The sequence below is a fragment of the Canis lupus genome, chromosome 16 (assembly GCF_011100685.1).
Source record: "Canis lupus familiaris isolate Mischka breed German Shepherd chromosome 16, alternate assembly UU_Cfam_GSD_1.0, whole genome shotgun sequence".
NCBI lineage: Eukaryota > Metazoa > Chordata > Mammalia > Carnivora > Canidae > Canis > Canis lupus.
The window spans coordinates 21507530-21531295 of NC_049237.1; the positions used below are offsets into that span (position 1 = coordinate 21507530).

The 23766-nt window shown below is 40.5% G+C and overlaps 1 protein-coding gene across 1 annotated transcript in view; it reads right to left on the minus strand.

Annotated features, from left to right (window-relative positions):
* The window catches only part of ESYT2 (extended synaptotagmin 2), an 82155-nt gene that overhangs the window by 51437 nt on the left and 6952 nt on the right, over positions 1 to 23766 (minus strand). Inside the window, exon 2 of the mRNA XM_038559190.1 lies at positions 495 to 536. Within this exon, the coding sequence (XP_038415118.1) occupies positions 495 to 536 (42 nt within the window). The remainder of the gene's footprint in view (positions 1 to 494; positions 537 to 23766) is intronic.

Genomic DNA, 23766 nt, shown 5'->3' on the forward strand with positions numbered 1-23766 from the left:
TCTTTAATAATGGACTAACTTCTGGTGCTGTAAGGCAAACATTAATTAGTTCCTCCTCTGTAGCTCTAAGGACATATAAAATACAGGGACAAACATCTACTTCAAAGTATATGATCTTAAAAAATAACCTTTAAAAATAATTATTAATTACTAAGTTTCTTGGGAGTTATACTCCTTTTTGTAGTATTTCAAAAAAATTGTGCTTGTGATCATTATAAAATAGACTTGAGGACTAGCCAACCAGGGAAGTAGACACAAGACCAAAAACACAACTATGAATATATAATCAATTTTTTCGCATTAAAGACACAGTTTTCACCATTTAGGAAAGTAATATATTAGTTATGACTCAGTGTTTTGGAGAGCAGGAGCCAGCCCACTAAGTCCAAATGAGTTCACATATTGTCAACATCCAAATTCCCCAAAATGGAAAGATGGCAACTCATCTTCTAACTCCCATTGATAATCTGGTATTTAGTATATTCTATTCTTACCTTATTTAGCCATTCTGCTCTTTCAGTGTCTGGAAAATGAACCTAAGAGAAAAAAACATACACATGACTTATGGACTCCCAGCAACTGTACATAAAATGTCACACAGGCTTTGATATTGTTACTGCATGCTTGTTTAGATAATACTTCTTTACCTGCCCACCTCTGAAGTTCTGCACAATGGCTTCTGAGGAGAAACTGAAACGTGTCACACTCTGGTTCTTTATGTCCCAACACCACTTTGGGGCAGAAAAGTCTAGTGACCACCAATGCCACAGTCCCCTCTTTGTATCTCTGAGGTCCAGAAGGAAGCTTAACATTGGGAAGAGTATTCCGCTGTAATCTCCTCCTTTTGAAGAGACATGCTTCTCCATTCCATGGCCAGCACTGCCATCTGTATCCAAACATCTATGCTCTCAGTCTTCAAGAACCCACTTTTCCCTCTTACTTTCCTCTTTTGGCCCAAACCAGCCAGCAGATGCTTTTCTGTAACTGGCTCCTCTCACACCATCTCCTAAATGAATATTATAGTTCTAGTTCTCCGTGAGTAGGGCCTGTATACTGCAGAAAATGAGTGTTTACAGATAGAGAAACAAACTTATTTAAAAAAAAGATGAAAAGGTATTTTCTTTGCTGTTAAAATAAAAACCCTGTGCAGAGGAAGGCTAAAGCTGTTTTGGGTAAGGAGTTCTCCTCTGAGAAATGCTAGGTACTTCCTCAAAGAAAGAATACCACACAGGCCATACCAACGTTCTGAAAACCATATTTTTGGTTTAGAGGTACAATGGGTCACAGGCAGTTCTGTAAGGATGACTGAGAGATGGTCTGAGAAACATTCTGATTTCGAGAACTGCCACACTAGCAGCCAGTGAAAGACAAACCCCCCACCCCACAGTCTAGCTCAGAGGAGCTGGCCAGAGAAAAACAGGGTGGCAGGGGGCAGGGAGGTTCCCAGGAAGACAGTGCTCTCATGTTTCGTCCTGAGGAGCAAAGCAGCAGCCGCAGCTGGTTCCTGGGGGGAGGCCACATCACTGCCCCACGAGAGGGGACACAGCAGGTTCCTCCTCCTCCTGTGTGTCTGTCCACGTGCCTGGGCAGCCCACCCCTCCATGTCACAGACTCAGGATACCCAAACCACGAGGGTGGGCTAGAGGGAACAGAAATAATGCCTTCTAAGTCAGTTAGCTTGACTCCATCCTGGGACAAAACCAAAGGGAAGGCAACCTTCCAGAATTAAGAAAAAGTCTTGAGAGTTGGGAGGGATAATATTCAAGAAGGCAATGACTTAGGGAAGAGAACAGCTGGCAAAGACTGTGTAAATCCAGAGGACAAACCACTGTGGAACTACTTTCTGCAAAGAAGCTGAAAATCTGGGGGCGTGTTAGAGTGACTGGACGGGGTACAAAAATGAAGTGTGTGCAGCTCCTCTGCAGGCTGTGTGCTCTGCTGCTCCCTCACAGGACAGAGATGGTCTTCCCTTGGCCCCTGTCCCTCTGAATCCAACTAGCCACAATGGCAACAGGAAGGACCAAAAGCACAAGCAGAGCACCTACCAGGGGAGAGCCAGAACCCCTTCACTGTAGGTGTGTTTCTCCTACAATTTCAAGGCAAACGATAGAGTCGGCAATTCTCACGGCAGGCTTGCCTTTCCTGGTGATGCCGGGCCTGCTGACACCCACTCACAGGGAGGCCTTGCTCGGCTTCCCAGCCACACATGATGCTAGTTTGCCTAGCTCTAGAACTCTAGGAACACAGGAGCTCCATTTCAGTTACCCTCACTGAAGGCCATAAACTCCTACATGTTTATCAATCGGGAGATCAAAGACCTGGTTCAAATCATTTTTTCTGACTTGCCATGCCCAAATCTTGTCTTTATCACAGCCCTGTGGAATTCAACCAAACAATAATGGCTCCTTTGTGCAGAAATATATTCTTCTTTATTTACTGGTTACCTTTTTCCTAACTTCCCCTCTCGGCCATTTCCCCTTATAATCAGCTCACCTCAGTTCCAAACAACTTCGCAAACATGTCACCATTCACAATCACTCCTCAGCCCCATGGCACAGTCACACTCAGGTTCTGTCCAGAAATCTGCATTTGTCACAATCACTCTGTGTACCCAACCCCTCCCTCTGGCCCAGTGCAGAACATACTTGTACAAAGGAAAGAAGTGTCTCTAGAGAGATGCTCTAAAGAGAGGCTGCTCAGAACTGACCGACTGCTCAACACTCCACCTAATAACAACACTCCTGACTCTTTGTGTGGACTTTGCTTTTTCAGAGACATCTATATTTGTGGCTATTTAGAATATTACTGAAATTACTGTAAATTCTTTTTGTAAATTTCTCTACTTTAATGTCATGTGAAGGGTAAAACCTCAATACAGTGTTGGACTTAGATTAAAATCCTGTATCATTCCACACTGAATAAAAATAGCAGCGATCCACATCAAGATAATCCTTAGGACCACATGGGCTTGCAGATGATGCCAGGATGTCAGTGAGAGGGGCCTGCACAGGAGATATGGCCTCAGTTCTAGAAATCTTAAACTGCTGCTCTGCTTCATAAAGAAATATTCCCAATGTCAAGTTATAGCAAGATGAGTTTAATCTGTCACTTAAGACTTCCTTTTACCTGTTTTCAGATCTTTTTTTGTTCCCAAATATTAGGAAGTGAAAGGATATGTTCATTTATACCTTATCCCCAGTAAACAAGTGAAACACCATCTGTGAAAACAATGACTTCACCTGCTGTGATTCTAAGCTTGTGATGCCGCAAATCATCACTTAAGGCAAACATCAGAATGTCCATCCCTACTGAGAACACGGTAGGCTCTTGGGGGGCTGGTCCCAGCACCTCTATAGATGGATATCCCTCAATAACCAGGAGACGGGATAGACTCAGGTCTTCCCAGACACATCTGGGCCAGATGGGCTGCATCTTTCTCCAGTGAGCAGGGAGGAGGTAAATGGTCAGTTCCTTTTCATTGACTGGTAGAGAGCCATCTATTAATCACACATACTTCAGAGAAACGTTCTCTGTAGGTGCAAAAGGTTTTCTTTCTACTACTGAGAGGTAAAATGTATTTATAGCAGTTTTCACTTTTTTCTTTAGGATTCCTTAGTTTCTTCGAAGAACTGAATTCTTGCTAAGTTCTAAAAGCCCATAACCACCTATCCTAAGTACAATGCCTCACACATAGAAAGCTTTGACTAATCTAGATTTTCCACCCACTTCAAATTTAAAGCTCAAAGATTAGGATCCTGTCTGGGAATCCACACACACAAAGCTGTATGTATACAAATTTACTTAAAGATAAATCATCAGATTTTTAGAGTCCACAAATCCAAGAAAGCTAAGATCATATGATGAGGTAGTCAATAAGGTTGAGGTCCCTTCAAAGCCTTTCATATAAAAGGTTTGAAGAAGGCGAAGGAAGGCAGATGCTGAAGACCCCGTCCCTTGGATGGCTGAGGAACAGATAATAAATCTCTGTCCATCCGTGTTTCTGGAAGATGAGTTAAGGGCATTATGAGTTTTCAAACCCAAGTATACTTGGTTGAAATAATAAAAGTAACTGGTAACCAGTTTAGTCAGGCAGTACTATGTGCTACTATGTGTGTGGCAGGTTCTGTGGTAAGCTATCAAAATACATTTGAGCTAATTCTGTGTGTGTGTGTGTGTGTGTGTGTGTATGTGTAGACTATAAGGTAGACACAACTAGTTTGCACAACCCAGGACATGGATCCACGCCCATTATCCTCAGATATTTGCTGCAGAAGTGCATGTGTCCACGTTTCTTCCTTCTTCTCATCCAACTGCCTTCAGAGTAGACTGAGGAATTGTCTCAACGAGTCCATGAAGCTTTCCATCTCCCAAGTCACATATATGGGACCTGTGTTAATTTTCTCTCCTGCATTGCACCTGAACTATTTCTAACCATCCACCCAATTGAGCAAACCAGAAATCTCAGAGTCACCATTTCTGCCTCTCCTTCACTCCCCAACCCCGGTCAGCTTTTCCTTCTAATGCTCTGAGTTCATTCTAAACAGCAAATCTACAAATAGGAATCATTAATACCTCCAACGTACAGGATAGCTACTAAGTGACAGAAAGGGGATGGAAAATCAGATCTGTCTGCCCCTGCTGTTGACCACTGTATTACTGAGGGATGTAAAGAGTGGCATGGAGATAGTCAACCCAGAGTCCATCAAGTTCTCAGTAGGGCAGACTCCCATTGAAGAGTAAAGCTCAAAACTCAGGTTATATGCCTTAAATTATAGGAAGTACTAAGTCAGAAGTAGAAAATTTTGTATTTAATAGTGATCTACTTATCTGGACTCAGGACATCAAATACAGTACAAGTCCTGAAATAGCTGATAGCAAAGTTCAGCAAGCATGATAGCAATTTACAATAAAACACAATCACTAGACCCAGTATTTCACCCAAGACTAAGAAAAGTGTAATTTAAAGACTGGTTTTACCTAACATTTGCATGAGAGGGCGATGATATTTAAACAGTAATGATAAAATCCCAAATATATTTACCCTGTGACCCAGCAATCCCATTTCTAAGCAACTTATTAAATATAAAATGACTTCTGCAAAAAACATTCCACAATGAAGTCATGTGCCTTCTCTAACATTATTTGGTTTCTTTAACTTCACTGGTATTTTTCAAATTGGGTCCAATGGTATGCTAACAAGTTCCTACTCACCCTGTGGTACTTAAAGACAGAGTAACCAAGGACACCTGGGTGGCTCAGGGGTTGAGTGTCTGCCTTCGGCCCAGGGCATGATCCTGGAGTTCTGGGATCGAGTCCCACATCAGGCTCCCTGCATGGAGCCTGCTTCTGTCTCTGCCTATGTCTCCACCTCTCTCTGTGTATCTCATGAATAAATAAAATCTTTACAAAAAAAAAAAAAAAAAGAGTAACCCTATAAGGTTATTGACTTTTCCTGCAAAACACACAACAGTCCCACAAATTGTCCACAGAATTTAAATTTATGTAATAAAGCTTCTCTAACTCACCATCATGCACCAGAACAGAAATACAGTTTGATTAGTGTGAATTCTGATTTTGTTACTGCATTTCTGTCACCATGCTATTATTTCTCAAACTACTGCACACGTATAGACTCCATTTTTGAGACATGGGCTGAGGCAGCTATTTTTTGACCAGTTAACTTCTGACTCCGTCCTCAGAGCTAAGGATACTACCATAGACTTAGACACACTCCTGTCTCTGGGAAGCTCACAGATGGTGGAGTAGGCTGGTGTGGAAAGGTGTAACCACTGGTCTGTGAGGGAAGATCTGGGAGCCCAAGGAATTTATCTGATGCTGCCTGGAAGAGTCCATAAGAAATCTGGGAAGAACAGTGTGTAATATTGGTTTGGAAAAATCAGTTGGGGCTTGCTATGTAAAGAGACTATTCTATGCAGAAATAACAGCATATGCAATTTATACTGGCTGGATTTGGAGATGGGAGGAATGGTAAATGCTGAAGCTGAAAAATAAGGTCAAGCCCAGACTGAATGCTGTGCAAAGGGGTGCTGATTTTATTCTACAAGCAATGGGTCAATGCTAGAGTGTTCAGTAGAGAAATGATGGAAGATTAGCATTCAAGGAAACACTTCTGCAGTACCCCCAATCTATTCTGAAAATATAAGGAGAAACCACCCGTACAAATAAGCCCTCAATGCAAGTGAACTAGCTAGCATTGAGAGTCAAGCTACCTCCTTGTAGTAGGATCCCAAAGCACTCAATAGTTCTGAGACTTCTAATTTATAAGGGATTATTTCAAAGTGTCAAAGAAAAATATATCAGAATTAAAGAAAGTAAATCTGTTACCAAATTTTAATTCTATTTACTAAGTCAAAAAATCTGCTTCTCACTAATACATATTCATAAACATTTGCTTATGTTCCACCAAACAGAATTTAAAGTAGCAAAAACATCGAAGATAAAAACTGGAATGTACAGAGAAAATAGAAAACACATTCCTATATCACAGAAGAGTCTATGAACACACATCATTTGGTTTCAAATCTTATCTTTGAACTTAAAAAACACAACAGCCACTTAAATTTCCTTTCTAAGTCCAATTAAAAAACAAGTTTTTGTATTTATTATTTATGTTATCTCTACAAACTAGAAAGAATCATTGTATGGTTACTTAAGTTTTGACTATATTTAAAAGTTGACACTACACAAGAAATCTCTTTTTAATCTTTAAAAAGAACAAAGACATATTTTGGATTCTAATATGATGTTGATATTACCAAAGTTGTTTTGTTTTAAAAAAAATTAAACCAAATATACAAAGACAGAACATTAATTGTGTGCCAAGAACATACAGTATCTTGTTTAATCCTCCCAACACTTTGAACCATCAGTGGCTCCATCTAATAGGTCATGAAACAGACTCACAGAGGATGACTAATTTGTTCAAAGACACCGGGGAACAGGCTGGAGGGAAGAGACTCTCCTTGTCCCACCTGCTGAAGTACAAAGGGTGCTGCAAGTCAGAGCACAGCTAAACTTTTTTCACTGTATCTTTTTTCCCCATTTCTGAGCATTAAAAATAATGTAGGCTAACACTTAAAATTGAAGTTCAATTAAAGGACTGAGTTTTTTCTTCAAACAGTACTCCCCTTGAAGACAATGTGGACACTTAGCACTTGTGTGGAACATGAGTGCTCAATCCAGCACTGGCAGAGGACTGGGCACCAGCAACTACACAGGAAGCACACTGAGTGTGGGGTGTCCTTTTAAACTTCACTCACGGTACCAGCACTGAAACATACAGTATAAGTGTTGTGGACTCCTTCCCTTATTAAAAAAAAAATCTATAATAAGGTAATCATGCTCTGGGAAAATATGAAGATATGTATCTATGACACCTGAAGCATGATTGATGTAATATTTTTAAGTAAAAGGATAAATGAATAAAGTGATCATTTTGGAAACCAAATGTCATTAAACTTCAAACAGGAAATTGGCCAATTAAGTTCATCAAATTCACTTATGTTCACGTTCTTCCTCATCCTAAGAAAGATTTGAGCTTTGCTCATTTTTGCATTGTCCTTTAGGCACTACTCAAAAACAAATAAAAACCAATAGCAAAACCATGCCCAATACCAAAAACTTACTAAATTCTTACTTGGAGCGGTGACTGGTTCCAGTGAAAGAATTCTTTCACTATTTCGGGGCAAAGGAAAAAGGAATTCAGTCCTTCTGATATAGCTATTCTGAGTGTGCCTTTGGAACCTGGGGGAGGTCCCAACCAGCATAAACCCAAGCCAGCCTTTCCTCAGCAGCCATCCAGCACAAGTGAGAGCCACCCACATATAGGCAGTCCCAAAACACCAACCTTCCTACACCATGCAATGAGTTCTACGTAAGCCTACAAACTGAAAAAAGACTTTTCAGCAATTTCCTTATCTAAAATTAACATTTACCTCTCAAAAATAAGATCAAATTAGGCAATAACAGGACAACCACAGATTCTAAGAAAACATGATATGCCTATACTTTATTCATTATATCACAAAAGAAACTCGGTTTTTAGAAAACCTTTAAGTAATAACACATACCTTTGCCTGGGGGTACACAGCAGGTTTACTTAAATAGATCTGAGCTGCACTCAAACAGTTCATAAGCTGGGGAGATACTAACTAAAAATCTTCAAATGTTTAATATTGTCTTGTCTGCATACTGCTTAATTTTAAAATCAATGCAAATGGAAAAAGACTTGCAGCAAGTTAAAATTACCCAGAAAATTTCCGGTTAACTCACAAACCAACCAAAAGGAGTCCAAGGACCCAGTGTATAGAATCCAGGATTTGGAACTGCTATCAACAAAGATGGAAGTATAGGACACCAGTACAAGAATGTCAGAAATTGGTCTCACTCTCTTGACCTTGGATCAAGTGGACATCTACAATTCTCCATGCCGGTGCTTTCCAGTCCTGACAGACACAGACAACAAAATATGTATAGCCTGCTGAGATAAGTGGAGGGGACCTGGGGACTTCTCCATGGAACCTGGAGGGGGGAAAGAAATCACAATTTCTTTCTATTATATAGTTATGAGGGGGAAAAAAGGCATTAGAGGGATGCCTGGGTGGCTCAGCGGTTGGGCGCCTGCCTTCAGCTCAGGTCGTGATCCCGGGATCTGTGTTCGGGTCCCACATTGGGCTTCCTGTGAGGAGTCTGCTGCTTCTCCCTCTGCCTCTCTCTCTCAGTCTGTGTCTCTCATGAATAAATAAATAAATCTTAAAAAAAAAAAAGGCATTAGAAAAAGTATTAAGTACTAACACTGGACAAATTTCCAAATGAAAGGATTTCAAAAATTTTAAACTGTAAGTCATCAGTATCTTCCAGTGTACATGTTACCTCTTGGTAAACATATCAGTGAGGAGCTCCGAGCATTCTGACAGATTGGCTGTTGAACATACCAGAGAAAATGACTCCAGTGAAACTGGTACCAACATAAATTTGTGCCCTCCGATCTTTTTATATTGAACTTCTTTACCTATTTCCCAGAAGGGTTATTGTAAACTACCTCTATCTTTCCTCACAATCTGCCCTGCTCCCACCTTCCCCAGAGGCTCCATACAGATGCAAATTCTAAAAACTGGAGTCAAGAAATCTTAATACAATAATTTTCTCTAAGATACTGGGGTGCTTTATCCTAAAAGCACCTCTACAAAGAAAATATTCAAGGTTAAAAGCATGAGAGAGGAATGTTTCTCTCAAAACCTAACAATCCTGTAATGAAATATTAACAGTGGTCAAATTAGTCATTTAGATGGTAAAAAGAAACTACAAAATAACTGGGTTTACTTATTCCTTGTCTACATAAAAGGGAGGCAACCAACTAATTCACGCAGTAAAGAAGGCAATTAACCTTTCTCAAAGTCCAAACAGTTGTACCTTTCTCAGTAGTTTGGGTCCACTTCACGTGGATTTGGACTACTGTGTAACAGTGTGATTTCATACACTAGAAGGAATAATATTGCACAAAGACATTAAAATACAATGGCCATGCTGGAAAATCCACCTTTGTTTAAGGGCCTTTTCCCACCAGGAAACATTTTTAAAATTCTCTCCTTGGTGCTTTTTACATTAACAAGAAATTTCACCAGGGAATCTGAGAAGCACTAATATTCCTGCAGTGTTTACCTTAGAGCAAAGGCAGTAACGTAATCACTTTTTTATTATGCTCACCACATACCTAATGGAGTAAATTTGTTGCTTTCTTCTGTGGTCTTAAACTCTTAACAGTTTGAAATAAGAACTAGCTGCTGACAAAGGAAGTCTGGTTGAAACCCCAATGGAGAGCCACAAGTATGGACCACACCTCAGCTCCATGATCTTGACACTCTTCTGGCTCAAGCAATGGCAGAGAGGGGAAGTATTAACATACATAAATGTTTGCTTAAAGCATGTTTATCTACAATAATGCATTACTATTGTTATTATATGAATGATCACTACCTATATTTGTAAATCAGGAAAAAGTAAAACCAAACTAAAAAGCTAAGTTTATCCCAGCACATCTTTTATAACTAACCAAGCTGTCTAAATCATTTGAAAACCAATTCTTATTTCTAATTCACTAATATATACATTAGAGAAATTTTACCTTCTGTAATTTCACATAGCATTATTTGCCCTGGTTAGATGAACTATTTGTTCATCCATTTATTTTTGAAGGATGAGAGGGGCATAAGTTTCAGTGCATGCATGGGAGAATTTAAGCCAGGGCTAATATTCAATGGCAGAGTCAAAACAGGGGCACTTCATAAATTCTACCCAGACAACAATTAGATACCCTTTATCAAAATACTAATGTCAAGAGATTTATTTAATGCCTTACATACAGATGCAGATCCATGGATATTTTTCAAGGGCTAGAAGCATAATTTAACAAAATTCTAAAGTCATTTAGACATTCTTTCTGCAACTGTTAAAGAAAAGTCAAACAGATTATGTGATAATCTTGATTTAGAATTGAGGTTCTGGCATAAATTACATCAATTTTACAAACTAAAATGAGTCTAAGAATAGGAAACATGTCTTCTCATCTCCTTCACTAACACATTTAAGACAATCTGGTTGTTTTTGGTCTTAAATTCAAATCAAATGCTACTATTCAAATTTATATGCTTATGTTTTGACTGAAACGGACCAGAAGATACATACGTAATCATAGCACTGACTTAACTGCACATGTTCTATATACCACACGGAATCAATCCAGCTTTGTTCTACTATTGAAGGAAGAGCAGCAGTAGCTACTACTACTATAGGAGACTGGGTCCCCGAATAGCCAGGGGAATTTTAAAAAAGAAAACCATAGCTGGGGGCATCACAATGCCAGATTTCAGGTTGTACTACAAAGCTGTGGTCATCAAGACAGTGTGGTACTGGCACAAAAACAGACACATAGATCAATGGAACAGAATAGAGAACCCAGAAGTGGACCCTCAACTTTATGGTCAACTAATATTCGATAAAGGAGGAAAGACTATCCACTGGAAAAAAGACAGTCTCTTCAGTAAATGGTGCTGGGGAAATTGGACATCCACATGCAGAAGAACGAAACTAGACCACTCTCTTTCACCATACACAAAGATAAACTCAAAATGGATGAAAGATCTAAATGTGAGACAAGATTCCATCAAAATCCTAGAGGAGAACACAGGCAACACCCTTTTTGAACTTGGCCACAGCAACTTCTTGCAAGATACATCCACGAAGGCAAAAGAAACAAAAGCAAAAATGAACTATTGGGACTTCATCAAGATAAGAAGCTTTTGCACAGCAAAGGATACAGACAACAAAACTAAAAGACAACCTACAGGGATCCCTGGGTGGCACAGCGGTTTGGCGCCTGCCTTTGGCCCAGGGCGCGATCCTGAAGACCCGGGATCGAATCCCACATCGGGCTCCCGGTGCATGGAGCCTGCTTCTCCCTCTGCCTGTGTCTCTGCCTCTCTCTCTCTCTATCATGAATAAATAAATTTAAAAAATAAAAAATAAAAAATAAATAAATAAAAGACAACCTACAGAATGGAAGAAGATATTTGCAAATAACCTATCAGATAAAGGGCTAGGATCCAATATCTATAAAGAACTTATTAAACTCAACACCAAAGAAACAAACAATCCAATCATGAAATGGGCAAAAGACATGAACAGAAATCTCACAGAGGAAGACATAGACATGGCCAACACGCACATGAGAAAATGCTCTGCATCACTGGCCATCAGGGAAATACAAATCAAAACCACAATGAGATACCACCTCACACCAGTGAGAATGGGGCAAATTAACAAGGCAGGAAACCACAAATGTTGGAGAGGATGTGGAGAAAAGGGAACCCTCTTACACTGTTGGTGGGAATGTGAACTGGTGCAGCCACTCTGGAAAACTGTGTGGAGGTTCCTCAAAGAGTTAAAAATAGACCTGCCCTACGACCCAGCAATTGCGCTGTTGGGGATTTACCCCAAAGATTCAGATGCAATGAAACGCCGGGACACCTGCACCCCTGATGTTTCTAGCAGCAACGTCCACAATAGCCAAACTGTGGAAGGAGCCTCGGTGTCCATCGACAGATGAATGGATAAAGAAGATGTGGTCTATGTATACAATGGAATATTACTCAGCCATTAGAAACGACAAATACCCACCATTTGCTTCAACGTGGATGGAACTGGAGGGTATTATGCTGAGTGAAATAAGTCAATCGGAGAAGGACAAACATTATATGTTCTCATTCATTTGGGGAATATAAATAATAGTGAAAGGGAATAGAAGGGAAGGGAGAAGAAATGGGTAGGAAATATCAGAAAGGGAGACAGAACATGAGAGACTCCTAACTCTGGGAAACGAACTAGGGGTGGTGGAAGGGGAGGAGGGCGGGGAGTGGGGGTGAATGGGTGACAGGCACTGAGGGGGGCACTTGATGGGATGAGCATTGGGTGTTATTCTGTATGTTGGCAAATTGAATGAACACCAATAAAAAATAAATTTATTATTAAAAAAAATAATAAATAAAATAAAATCCCCTGGAGTATGGAACTGACAGGAATACCAAACATCTACATGGACTCAGAAGTCATTACATGTTTGAAATTTTACTATGAATTTTTCATTTTTAAGAAACAGGTTTACATATTTCTAAGAGCTTAATTTTATTCTCTCACACAAACTATATATTTGAAGCATTATAAAAATGAAATTTAAAAAAATAAAAATGAAGTCAAAGATATTTACAAACCCAAAATCTACTTGTTCTCTCTTTTTATTCCTTACTGGTATGCAATGAAGAACAATAAATAATAAGGCACCTGAAAACATTAGGACTTTTTTCCTAAATATCATTTTTACTAGATGTTTGAAACCAAGATTCTGATACACCTCCCATTATGCCTGTCATCAACTGTGACAGAAACACCTAAAAACAAAAAACAAGACCCAAAAAACCCACACCTTCCATTTTGATGTTACAGGATTTCCCAGGGAGAAACAAGACAGGCTTACTCTATCAGTCTCTTTTCCATATAAGAGACTTAATGATGGAAATCTTGGAGAAAATAATCACAAAAATGTATATTTCTTGATCAAATCCTGGGCTCTCTCCAATTCTCCCCAGAAAACCCACTAGTTTATTCACTATATGTGCATCATTACATACAGAAATGATAAGATCGCTGTTTATTCACTCTATATGTGTAACTATACGCAGAAACAATAACTAGATCCCAAGAGCATCTTCAATAATCTCTACCTTTTTAAAAAAAGATTTAGTTTACTTATTTGGGAGAGAGAAAGAGAGCATGCAAGCTCCAGCATGAGAGGCAGAAGGAGAGGGAGAAGCAGCCTCCCTGCTAAACAGGGAGCCCGATGTGGGGCTTGATCCCAGGACCCTAAGATCATGACCTGAACCGAAGGCAGATGCTTCACCGAATGAGCCCCCTACGCACCCCATTCTTTTCTTCTGAAATAATTACAGGCATTGCAAAAAGCACCATAAGGCCCTGTGTGCACTTTCCCAGTTTCCACAATGAGTGGATCTTCTACAACTGCAGAGCACCCTCAAAATCAGGAAGTGGGTATAATATCTACCACTTCTCTATCAACCACCTATCACCTCTCATTTTCTATCATCTATCTACCTCTCTATCACACAGGTAGTCAAAGTCACAAAAACCACGTACTGACTCTTTACTCAGGCTGCCCAGAACAAGTAAGTCTATAGAGACAGAAAATGGATCAGTAGTGGCCTAGGGCTAGTGTGAGAAACATGGAGGGAACGGGGAATGAGCGTTAGTGGGCATGGATTTGCTGATGTTTATTTATTTGAGAGAGAGCGAGAGAACATGAGGGGGGGGTGTAGAGGGAGAAGCAGGCTCCCCACTGAGCAGGAAGCCAGACGTGGGGCTCAACCCCAGGATCCTGGGATCATGACCTGAGCCCCCTGGGTGCCCTGTGGGTGTGGAGTTTAACAGAGGACGAAATCATCCTAAAATCAGACACTGGTGATTTTAGCTCCACAATCATGGAAATCAGACACTGGTGATTTTAGCTCCACAATCATGGAAATCAGACACTGGTGATTTTAGCTCCACAATCATGGAAAAACCATGAATGGTATATTTTAAGTGGCTGAACTGTATGGTATGTGGATTATATCTCTAATACAGCTGTTAAAAAATAAAAAGGAAATGAATATTCTATTCCCTGGAATATACAGTGTTACCATACTTCATATATTTTATTCTGATATTTCCCCAAATAATATCAGAACCAAATATGTAATTCCAGAGGCCTAGAGACAGTAGCCTGATGGAAGGTTCCTTGTCAGTGGATAAGCCAACAAACAAGGACATATCAGTGATCTATGTGCCCTTACTAGGTGCCTGGCCTAACCGTTAGTGAAGCAGGAACACAGTCATGCCACTATGGTCCTAACTTGTTTCTGAAGTTACAAACTTGTATACATGTCAGAGCTATTTGGTGAGGCCATAATGATACATGAATAAATTGTTTTACTGCATCATAGGCTGTATATTTAACAACCAATGGTTATACTTACCCAGCACAACCTACTCTTTCCCTTCCTCAACCCCAACTCCTTCATCACCTCACCCCTTTACTCTTCCACTCCCATCCTTTGCTCCTGGTACATTTTTATTTTTAAGAGGGTGCATGGACCTGAGAGAGCAACCAATGCACTTCCTCACCACTTTGCAGATGAAAGATCTGAGCCCCATTAGGTTGATGTTGGCCAAGAGCCACTGAGCTGGGGTCCATGGAGGTCTGGACTCTGACCCTGACTCCACATCCAGAGCATACACCAGGCAAGCTCCCCTGAGGCAGTGCTAGCCAAACTATTCTGTAGGGCAGCCAGATTTCCCTCCCCTCCTTATATACAAATGGGACACATGTCAAGGTTTAAAAATCCATTTTTCTCCTCTACTTATAATTCACATTACCAGTGTCTTCAGCCTGTCCTCCTCCTGAAACTATAAAGTATAAAATAAATGAAACAGTGCTTGTGACCCATGAAAACATAAATTCACTCAATGGTCATGTTTGACAGGTATTTCCCAAGTTTACCAAACTTGTCAGGTACCATTTCACAGGTAAAATAAGTGAAGCCCAAACTGGATTTTTCTCTATCTGTTTACTTCAAGCTCTACCGTTTAAAATTTACAGGTTGTCTCACACCTAGTGCTAACAGTATTTTCATTTAAAAATGAAATTTTAGGGACGCCTGGGTGGCAGGGTGGGTTGAGCATCTGCCTTTGGCTCAGGGAATGATCCCAGGGTCCGGGGATGGAGTCACACATCAGGCTTCCTGCATGGAGCCTGCTTCTCCCTCTGCCTGTGTCTCTGCCCCTCTCTCTCTCTCTCTCTCTCTCTCTCATTAATAAATAAATAAAATATTTAAAATAAGTAAGTAAATATATAAATAAATTTTAAATTTCAATTAAAAATTGAAATGGCTGGCTGGCTCAGTTGGTACAGCGTGTGACTTTTGATCTCAGGGTCACGGGTTCAAGCCCCACACTGGGCATGGAGCCTACTTAAAAATTTTTTAGAAAGTACCCTGTAGTACCCAAGGTATATAAAGGACTTAGAAGAATCAACACCCAAGAAACAAACAATCCAGCTTAAAAATGAGAAGACATGAACATTTTTCTATAGAAGACATCCAGATGACCAACAGACACATGAAAAGATGCTCAACATATACAATGGAATGTCATTCAGCCATAAAAAAAGGATGAAACCTTGCTACTTGCAACGACATGGATGGAACTAGAGGATATTATGCTAAGTGAGTTAAGTCATTCAGAGAAAGACAAAACCATATGATTTCACTCTTGTGTGGAATTTAAGAAACAAAACAAATGAACACAATGTAGGGTAAGGGGAAGAGAGGAAAACCAAGAAAACAGCTGAACTATAGAGAACTGTTACTGGAGGGGAAGTCATTGGGGGGATGTGTTAAATAGGTGATGGGGATTAAGGAGGGCACTGGTTGTAATGAGCACTGGGTGTTATATGTAAGTGACAAATCACTAAATTCTACACCTGATACTAATATTACACTTTATGTTAACTGGAATTTAAATAAAAAGCTGAGGGGAAAAGTACCATGAAACCCACATAAATGTAAAATATTTACCCAGGAAAACATTTTGAAATAAAATTATATGAATAAAACTTGACACCTATGGGATGCCTGAGTGGCTCAGCAGTTGAGTGTCTGCCTTCAGCTCAGGGCGTGATCCTGGGGTCCTGGGATTGAGTCCCACACTGGGCTCCCTGTAGGGAGCCTGCTTCTCCCTCTGCCTATCTTTCTGCCCCCCTCTCTCTCTGTGTCTCTGTCTCTTTCTCTCTCTCTCTCTCTCATGAATAGATAAAATCTTAAAAATAAAAATAAAAAAACTTGACCCCTAATCCCTTTCTCCTGAATCTATCTTCCCATCCCACTTCCAAATCACACAGTCAACAAAATACTTTTTTTTTCTAATTTTCACAGGGCAATATACTAGGAGTTCACAAAACCACTTTTCCCTAAAAATAACACTGGCTTCAAGCTATGAGGATAGGAGTACCTTGCAGCAGACCAATGAGAGAAGCCAGATGAAAACACACTCAGCACACATGTTCACATTCTCACATATGCATATATGCACTTGAAGACACTGGAAATCTGCCAAAGCAAGAAGGGCCAGAGGGGCTAAAATGCAGGGGAGAAGGCACTACAGTGGTGAGTTGACATTCCAAGGCTGTCTTCCCCCAGGGGTGTGGTCTAAAAGGTTGAGAACATGCCTAAGAAGCAGAGAAGCCAGAGTAATGGAAATCCCACAAGACCAGAGTCAAGAATAGGGAGTTGGGTGGGGTCAGCTGAGCAAGAGGACCCCAGGTCCAAGATCCTTGGCAGAGGGAAGTGAACTTACTCTTATAGTTTTACCCTTGAGGTGTTTGCCAAATTCTTAAACTACTCAGTACCAGGAACTAGCCTCTAACAAGCAAAACAGAGCTTTTGGCAGGTTCCTTATACTGAGAAAGCATAATGTGGACCCTAAGATTGAATGAAGAGGGACTTAGTCAACACAGCATGTCTCTAGTTACAACATTTGGGGAGCTATGCCTGAAAATGGATGAGATCAGACGAGATAGAGCTTTTCCCTGCAACTTGCCCTAGGCCTAACTCAGAACCTTATTAGATTAAGGTGACCTGTTCCCATTCTGCCTTTAAAGGACAGGTGAGCCCTGTCTGGAAGAGGGGAACATCATTCAGAGCAGTGATATGCTGTTACACATTTACGACCAGTTCTGAGATTGCCGACTCTAGTATGTAAATATTCTCAACATAGCCAATTTTAAAACTACCCCAAAAAACTCATTAAATGTGGAGTTAAGTGCTTTCCCTTAAAAAAAAAAAAAAAAAAAAAAAAGTGGAGTTGGGAAGAAATGCACATTATCACATAAAGGTGGTATTTCTTATTATGTAAATGCAAATAAACTCACAATGAGATACCACTTCCCATCTACCAGGATAGCTATAATCAAAAAGACAAAAAATGAAATGACAAGTGTTCAGAGCACTTGGCTGGCTCAGTAGAGCAAGTGACTCTTTATCTTGGAGTCTTGAATTTGAGCTTCACGTTGGGCACAGAGATTACTAAAAAGAAAAAAAGTTTTGTAAGTGCCCATTGGTTAAAAGTTGAATAAATAGGGGATCCCTGGGTGGTTCAGTGGTTTGGCGCGCCTGCCTTTGGCCCAGGGCGCGATCCTGGAGTCCTGGGATCGAGTCCCACGTCAGGCTCCTGGCATGAAGCCTGCTTCTCCTTCCTCCTGTGTCTCTGCCTCTCTCTCTCTCTCTCTCTCTCTCTCATAAATAAATAAATAAATCTTTTTTTTTTTAAAGTCGAATAAATAGTTTAAAAAATAGCAAGCGTTGCCAGGCATGTAGAGGATTTGAAACTTTTTCGCATTGTTGGTTAGAATGTAAAATAGCCCCACTATTGTGGAGAACAGTTTGGCAGGTCCTCAAAAAGTCAAACCCAGCAATTCCACTTCTAGGTATATACCGCCCCCCAAAATTGAAAACAGGTATTCAAATAAAAATTTGTCCACATATGTTCACAGCACAATTCACAATGGCCAAAAGAAAGCAACAACCCAAATGGTCATCAATGGATGGAATGATAAACAAATGATAAACAGATTGTGGTATATCCATATAATGGAGTTTTATTCACCATAAAAAGAAATGGTGTATACTCTAGGATAAAATCTTGAAAATATAATGCTAAATGAAATAAAGCAGACACAAAAGGTCATATATTGTATAATTCCATTTACAGGAAATATTCAGAATAGGAAAATCACGAGACAGAAAGTAGATCAGCAGCTGCTGGGGTAGGGGGAGGGCGAAATGGGAAGGGACTGCTAATGGGCACAGGGTTTCTTTTGGGGTGATGAAAATGTTTTGGAACCAGACAGAGGTGATAGTTGCACAACACTGTGAAGGTACTAAATGACACCGAACTGCACATGTTTTAAAAGTTAATTTTGTTATTGAAATATTTTTGCAATAAAGATAACCACAGACTACGTAATTCCAACTACCTGACATTCTGAAGAAGGTAACTCTATGGACAGTAAAAAGACCAATAACCACGCAGGAGCTTGGAAGAGGGTGGGAATAGAGGGATTTTTTAGGGCAATGATACTATTCTACAAAATAAGGAGAGATTCTTGGTGCGCCTGGGTGGTTTAGTAGGTTGAGTGTCAACCCTTGCTTTCGACTGGGGTGGTGATCTCAAGGAACTGGGACTGAGTCTCGCATGGGGCTCTGCCCTCAGGGGGAGTCAGCTGATCCCTCTCCCTCTGCTCCTCCTACCCACTCATGTGTGCATGCTCTCTCTAAATAAATTAATTTAAAAAAATAAATGAGACTCCTAGTGTAAACTGTGGACTTTAGCTAAAAGAATCAACAGCTTCAATAATTGCAACAAATACACGGCACTAATGCAATATGTTAATATAAGAAATTGTATGGGGCAGCCCCGGTGGCGGTGGCGCAGCGGTTTAGGGCCGCCTGCAGCCCAAGGCGTGATCTGGAAACCCTGGATGGAGTCCCACGTCAGGTTCTCTGCATGGAGCCTGCTTCTCCCTCTGCCTCTCTCTCTCTCTCTCTCTGCATCTCTATGAATAAATAAAATCTCAAAAAAAAATTGTATATAGGTTGGAATATGAGAACTCTGTATTATTTGCTCATTTTTTTCTGTAAACAAACACAAACAGAAAAGTCACTGCTGGCTGACCTGCACTAAAAAAAATATGAAAGTGAGTTCTATAGTCAGGAGAAAATGATCCCATACAAAAACTTGGAAATGTAAGGAGGAAACAAAGACCACGAAGAATGTTTCTATTATTTGTCCCGAATACTTGCATAGATCAAAAACATTTGAAATATATACCCTTGTCCACTTGTTACCCCTAACGTAATAATTAAATATGTTAATGTTGTGCAGCCAGGGTGGCGCAGTGGTTTAGCGCCACCTTCAGCCCAGGGCATGATCCTGGGGACCCAGGATTGAGTCCTACATCGGGCTCCCTTTGAGGAGCCTGCTTCTCCCTCTGCCTGTGTCTCTGCCTTTCCCTCTCTATGTCTATCCTGAATTAAATAAATAAATAAATAAATAAATAAATAAATAAATAAATAAATAAATAAATAAATAAATAAAATAAAATAAAAATAAAAATAAAAATAAAAATGCTATATAAACTGAATGTCCAATCTGCTCCTGAGACAGGCCATGAGAGTGTGCTAGTGTGCTCTACTGGCAGCAAGGCCACCTTCACCCTTGCAGGTGCCTGGGCCCAGCTCTCTGGGCCCTGAGAGCAGTGGAAAGGGTATGGCAGGCAGGGACACTTGACCTCGTAGCCCAGCATCACTCTGGTACTTGTGTGACTGTGGGTAACTGCTGAATTCCTAAGGCCTTAGCTTCCTCCTCTGAAAAGTGGAAATTATCAAAATGACTAGATAAGACAATGTCTAATCCCCAGTATCTTCTTCACTATTATCAAGAGAAAGTGGAGAGCAGAAAAACAATGGAGCAACAGCTAGCAAAGGTACCAGTTCATATTCTGTCCCTGTCACTTCAGATTCTGGGACCAAAGGCAAGTCACAGTACCTCTCAAGAGTTAGCATGGTGTCAGTTTCTCATCTGTAAAATGAGGGTAACAGGTCTGTGGGGGTTAAATGAGTTCTACATAGAGCATTAGATAAGCACACAGTATAAGCACTAAATGCATTAACCGTGTTCTTTACCTTCCCATTCTGAGTTCCTCCAGAATCACCAAGGGTGTGCCCCAGGCCATCAGCTCCTGTTATGCTATCTACATGTGCTTCCTCCATCTCCCTCTTCAAGCATGACTTCAGCCACCCATCGCCTGTGAGCTGAACACATGCTGATATGTGTCTCTTTGATCTCATCTACTTCTCATTGATGTTTGGATAATACCTCTTGAAATTCCCCTAGGCTTCTTACACCTGACATGTTTATAAAACAAAATTAATAATCTCCTGTCCCTAGCCCTAGGCCTCCAAACTGCTGCTCCTATATATCCTTCTTGGCATAATGGCAACATCCTCTCCTCTCCCAGGAGCTCAGGCAAGTAACCTGGAGTCATCTTTCACTTTTCCATCGCCTCTTCTTCCTTTCTTCTCAATGTGATTCCATTGAGATTCAGGCACTCCTTCCTTCCTCATGCTCAGACCAACCGCAGTCTTTGTCCTCTCGGTCTGTCTGGATATCACTCCAAAATGTATCTTGTTACACATGCCCTTTTAATTTTTTGTTTTTTTAAAGTATTTTTAATTGCTTTAAAAAGTGTTTTTTAAAAAAAGTTTTTAATTCCAATTGTTAACATGCAGTGTCCTATTAGCTTCAGGGGTACAATATAGTAATTTAACACTTTCATACATCACCCTGTACAGGCCCCTTTTAAACTTGAGACACACCACTCTTTTAAATGTTTTGATGCTTCCCTAATGTCTACACTGACACAGTGCAAGGCCCTGCTTCTTGTGCTTGTCTCGTCATCTACAATGCAAAAGCACTGTCACTTGTAGGCCACCCTTTTTCCAAAGGCTCAGCTCTTTCTCCCATTTGTTTCTACTTATACCATCTCTTCAAGACCACACATAATTCTCAGCCACAGTGAGAACAGGAATAGCCATAGTGTTGCATCCAAGACGAGATCAATTATAAAACAGACATTATTTTCTATGCCCTAAGAAGGAAAGAGCATGCTGAACTCAACAATGACACATGGTTATGAGATGAGTCCACAGATAGGAAGTGGGGGGTGGGGTTGGGAGTATCTTTCAGAACTGATGAACTATGGCTGAGCCACAATTACCATTGTTTAGCCATCCTGGTTGCCAGGTATCCCAAGACACAGGGTAGCGTATGTAATGGCCCCCCAAAAGATATACATATATATATCCTAATCCCTAGAATTTGTGAGTGTTGCCCTATATGGCAAAAAAGACATGACAAACTAGGGATCCTGAGTTGAGATTATCCTGGATAAGCCAGGTATGCCATAACACAATCACAGCATCCTTTTGAGAGGGAGCCTAGGGAGATTTGATATAGGTGGAAAGCAGAAAGCAATGGTTTGAATTATGGTTTGAGTTACATTTGGGCTTTTGCTTTTAGAAACCCAGTACTGGATCCCTGGGTGGATCAGTGGTTTATCGCCTGCCTTCGGCCCAGGGCGTTATCCTAGAGTCCTAGGATCGAGTCCCACATCAGGCTCCCTGCATGGAACCTGCTTCTCCCTCTGCCTGTGTCTCTGCCTCTCTCTCCTTCTGTGTCTCTCATAAATAAATAAATAAATATTAAAAAAAAAAGAAACCCAGTACTTAGACATTAACTTAGAAACTATTAACAGATCTCATGTATTCATTTGCTAGCCATTTAAATACTTATAGCAGAAGCATAATAAATTAACTCAGTAGACAGTTCACCTCAAACATATACAATAATGGCAACATGGACATTACGTAACAATGTACAAACTGGGTATAGAAAGTCCTAATGAAACAAGCAACCAGTAGTTCACTATTCTAAAAATTCCCTAGTTTTACCAAGTAAATTATATATAAAGGCATTCTGCTAGATGCTCTAATGAATATTAAAAGTCCTTGTCTTCAAACTCCTAATTCTACACACAAGTACAGGACAAAGCAAATTTAACTAAATGCTTTAGTAAATATGAAAGCAACATTTATTAAGAAAATAGAAAATAAGAGTATTGCTCAGATCAATAATTTTAGCAGTTTGGTGCTGGTATCTTAGAATGTAAGCAGCGTAACTGAAAACCAGCTTATAACATGTACTCCAGTGCAGTATTTATGGCATGAAACAAGTTGGACAATGTTCTCCTCCCACATTATCAGGTTTATCTTGCACAGTTCTACCTTATTTTAGGGAAACCTAACACATATCACCCCTCAGATGCTAACAGAAGGGAACGACTCCACAGATACTATAACTGACCCAGAAATAGGAGATTTTCAAATCCCCACTTTAGTCATTAACCAACACTTATTCACAAGAGGAAGGGAATGAGTGTGAGAATGAACCAACTTTACAACATGATACGGTTGGAATGCAACTATGGTTATCTACTGCATCAGGGCAGTTGCTTCAAGCAGAACCATGTCCTCAGGGTAGCATGTAAGGAAACACCAGGAGGGAAGCAGATTAATAACATAGGTTCCTTGGCTATCATTTTAGAGAAGTACAGAGAAGAGAGAGAAATTAGTAGTAGTACTTTCCAGTGTGAACAATAACAAAGCATTAATGTAGATAAACTCTTAGCAACAAAACAAACAAACCACAGCAAACAGAAACAAAGAGAAACTCCAGGTCTCATCTGCCCCCTTTCAGTTGAAGTGGGTAAGAGAAGTGACTCAGGCAGCAGGAAACTGGCAGCAACACAAGGGCAACTGCTAGGAAGCAGGAGCCACTCAAGTCACCAGCTCAAGGGCACCCTGGGCAGCCACTGCCCTCCCAGGCCCAGCATTTCCCTGGGCCTTTCCTCATTCCAGCCTCATAGCCACACCATGTTCATTTCACAGCTCATTTCAATGCTTACCTAGTGAGGAGGAACCTAAGGTCTAAGAGGTGTGGCCAACTTGCCCACATGCACAGTTAAGAAAGGACTGGATTCAGTTACCAGGGCCAGAATCTGCTTCTCCAGCATGCGCCCACGTAGTGACGCCCTCACGTGTGGGAATGGTCGTGCCACACACCACTCAGTGACCAAGGGCTGCCAGATTAACTGGTCACATGGCTAGTGACAACCCAGGGAGTCTTCTCAGCAACCTTCCAGTAGCCATCAGGACACTGCTACCTGAAGCCGCTACTTCAGTTTAAAACGTTCTTCCTGTTAACAAACTAATATCCCAACACAGCAAAGAATAAGCTACTGAAAAGTTGTGACTCCTCGTGAGAGGAATGCTTTCCTTCTCAAGGTTATTTACATACGAGGGCATCTGGATGAATCGACTATGCATTTGAACATCAACACCATATGAAACATGGGCCTCCAAAGTGAGTTTTCTCTATATAAAATGATCATGCTATTCTCCTGAGTTCAGAAATAGTTCATGTGTCCCAGAACAGATCTGATATATAGCTCAAATAAATATTTTA